Here is a 1,988-nt window from a genome sequence, read left to right as displayed (position 1 = left end):
TAATGACAAGAGGGTGCCAACTGATTCCTAGAATTGTAGGATGTGGAAATTAAATATTGAAAATAAATGCTAATTAATCTTCATGAACCTATCAAACATTAATTGAAGACTCGGTAGAAACGAGATTTGTATTTTTTTTTCTCTTTGGGGGGGCCAGAGGGAGGGAGGGGGGGAAAGTACCTCCTTGAATTTACATTTGCACATCAAAGTGGATCCTTTGTCGGGCGAGAGCTTAATTTTGTATCTGTTGATTCCATAATCTATGGTTTAGACATTATGCAGATGGGGCTATAGTGATTAGCTGGCTGTGTTTAAAATGGAAAGTAGCTGTAGCTGGTACTGTAGTGGGGCGGGTAGCTATAGCGGGATATTTTTTAAATCAGTTCCTAAAATCCGGAGAGGGGCAGGAGTGATCTCCGTTTGGAGACCTCCAGCTGGCTGCTTGGTGTGTGACTAAGCCACTGTTAAAGACTCCCTTTTATCTGTTTTGTCCAGGGTTAGACTGGCCATTTCTTCAGAAAAGATGATTTTTCTCCTGACCAATCTCCCCTGTTATGGACCTAATTGGTTACATAAATCTTGTCTCGGTATGAATGAGAAATGTTGTGGTCTTGTCAAGTGTAATCTTCACCCTTATTTACCAATTCATTAAGATCTATCGATGCAGGACTGGTGAGGGGGAATGACAACATAAATCAGGCCGGGGACATAATGACCCTAATCAGCCAGAAATAACTGCAAACGTCACAATGAGCTATGTCTCTGTATCACTCTGGCTGGATCCCTCTCTCCTCGCTGCAGCTCTGCCCGCTGTCCCTCTGTCCTTTCTTTACCGTCATTAGCTCCTCTGTTCCCCCCTCACCTTCCCTCAGAAGAAGTTGTAGGCACCTCTCTGTTGCTTGCATCAGTCAGGGAGTCCATCTCATCTCACAGCTTGTTTTATCTCGGGCCCCAGCACCAAAAGTAGACCATGTCACGACAGATAATCACATCAGAACAATGCAACGAGAGATGAATATGCGTCGGAGGAGTTGGGTAAATAGTCCCTGGGAGATAAATGGACGTACAGGTTTCCAGCCACCGAAGAAAGTTCTTTCTTCCCTGCTTCACAACGCTGCTGCTTCCTCTCTGTAGATATGATTGGAGCAGACAATGGGGCCTTCTCTTTTATATGTCAATTACTCGTGATTAGGTGGGCTAAGTTAATTAATGGGAATTCCCAAAATGCAAACGAGGGCCTAGCTTGATGAGCTTTCGTCACTGTCTGCTTGTGGTCGCCCACTTTGGTGCCACCTCCTCCTTCCTCCTCCTCCTCGCAGAAGGAGGTGCTTGATGGGTAAAATGTAAATTATATGGGAAGAGCTTAAGAGGAGAATGTACGCACTAACCACACATAAGGACTTAGATTCTCCTCCTCCCGTCAATGCTCTGCTACTGGTATTACAGACCCAGAGAGAGAAGACAGGTGTAAATCTCCCATTGACCTCCGGAAACCTAAAGAATGTAATGGATTTTAATCTCAGATAAAATGAAAGACCAAGTTGAATATTTATTCACTTTTTTTTTAACTTTTTATTTATTATCATTGATTTATATAGAGTGTTTTCATATTTAAGGTGATTTGTAACCATTGGATAATTAACTGGAATCGTTAGCCATTGTTTTGTATATTTAAGCACATTGTCTTAATGGAGAATAAAACTGTAGAGTAACACTGTGTAATATAAATTATTTAAATGTACTTTAAGACATTTAGTACAGTGCAGACTTCCTTGGTTACGTTGGCAGAATACACACACCACACACACACACACACACACACACACGCACTCCCAGACACTTACACACACTTGCGTACTCTCCCCTTCATCTCATTCTTTCTGTCTCGTCTTAATGTAAACAGAACAGAATTAAGTTCTGAACATTCTCTCCACAGAATGACTGGGAACGACTATTTCTCGTCAGCTAAAGTGATGAATTGAAATATG

At 42.0% G+C, this 1,988-nt stretch overlaps 1 protein-coding gene across 1 annotated transcript in view; it reads left to right on the top strand.

Moving 5' to 3' along the window:
- LOC115180184 (forkhead box protein P2-like) overlaps nt 1-501 on the top strand; it is a 14,377-nt gene extending 13,876 nt beyond the window's left edge. The window contains exon 6 of the mRNA XM_029742062.1: nt 496-501. Within this exon, the coding sequence (XP_029597922.1) occupies nt 496-501 (6 nt within the window). The remainder of the gene's footprint in view (nt 1-495) is intronic.
- Nucleotides 502-1,988: the final 1,487 nt, after the last annotated feature.

The sequence above is a fragment of the Salmo trutta genome, chromosome 40 (genome assembly GCF_901001165.1).
Source record: "Salmo trutta chromosome 40, fSalTru1.1, whole genome shotgun sequence".
Lineage (NCBI taxonomy): Eukaryota > Metazoa > Chordata > Actinopteri > Salmoniformes > Salmonidae > Salmo > Salmo trutta.
Note: the sequence above shows the minus strand (reverse complement) of the source record. Positions and strands in the feature narration are given on the sequence as shown.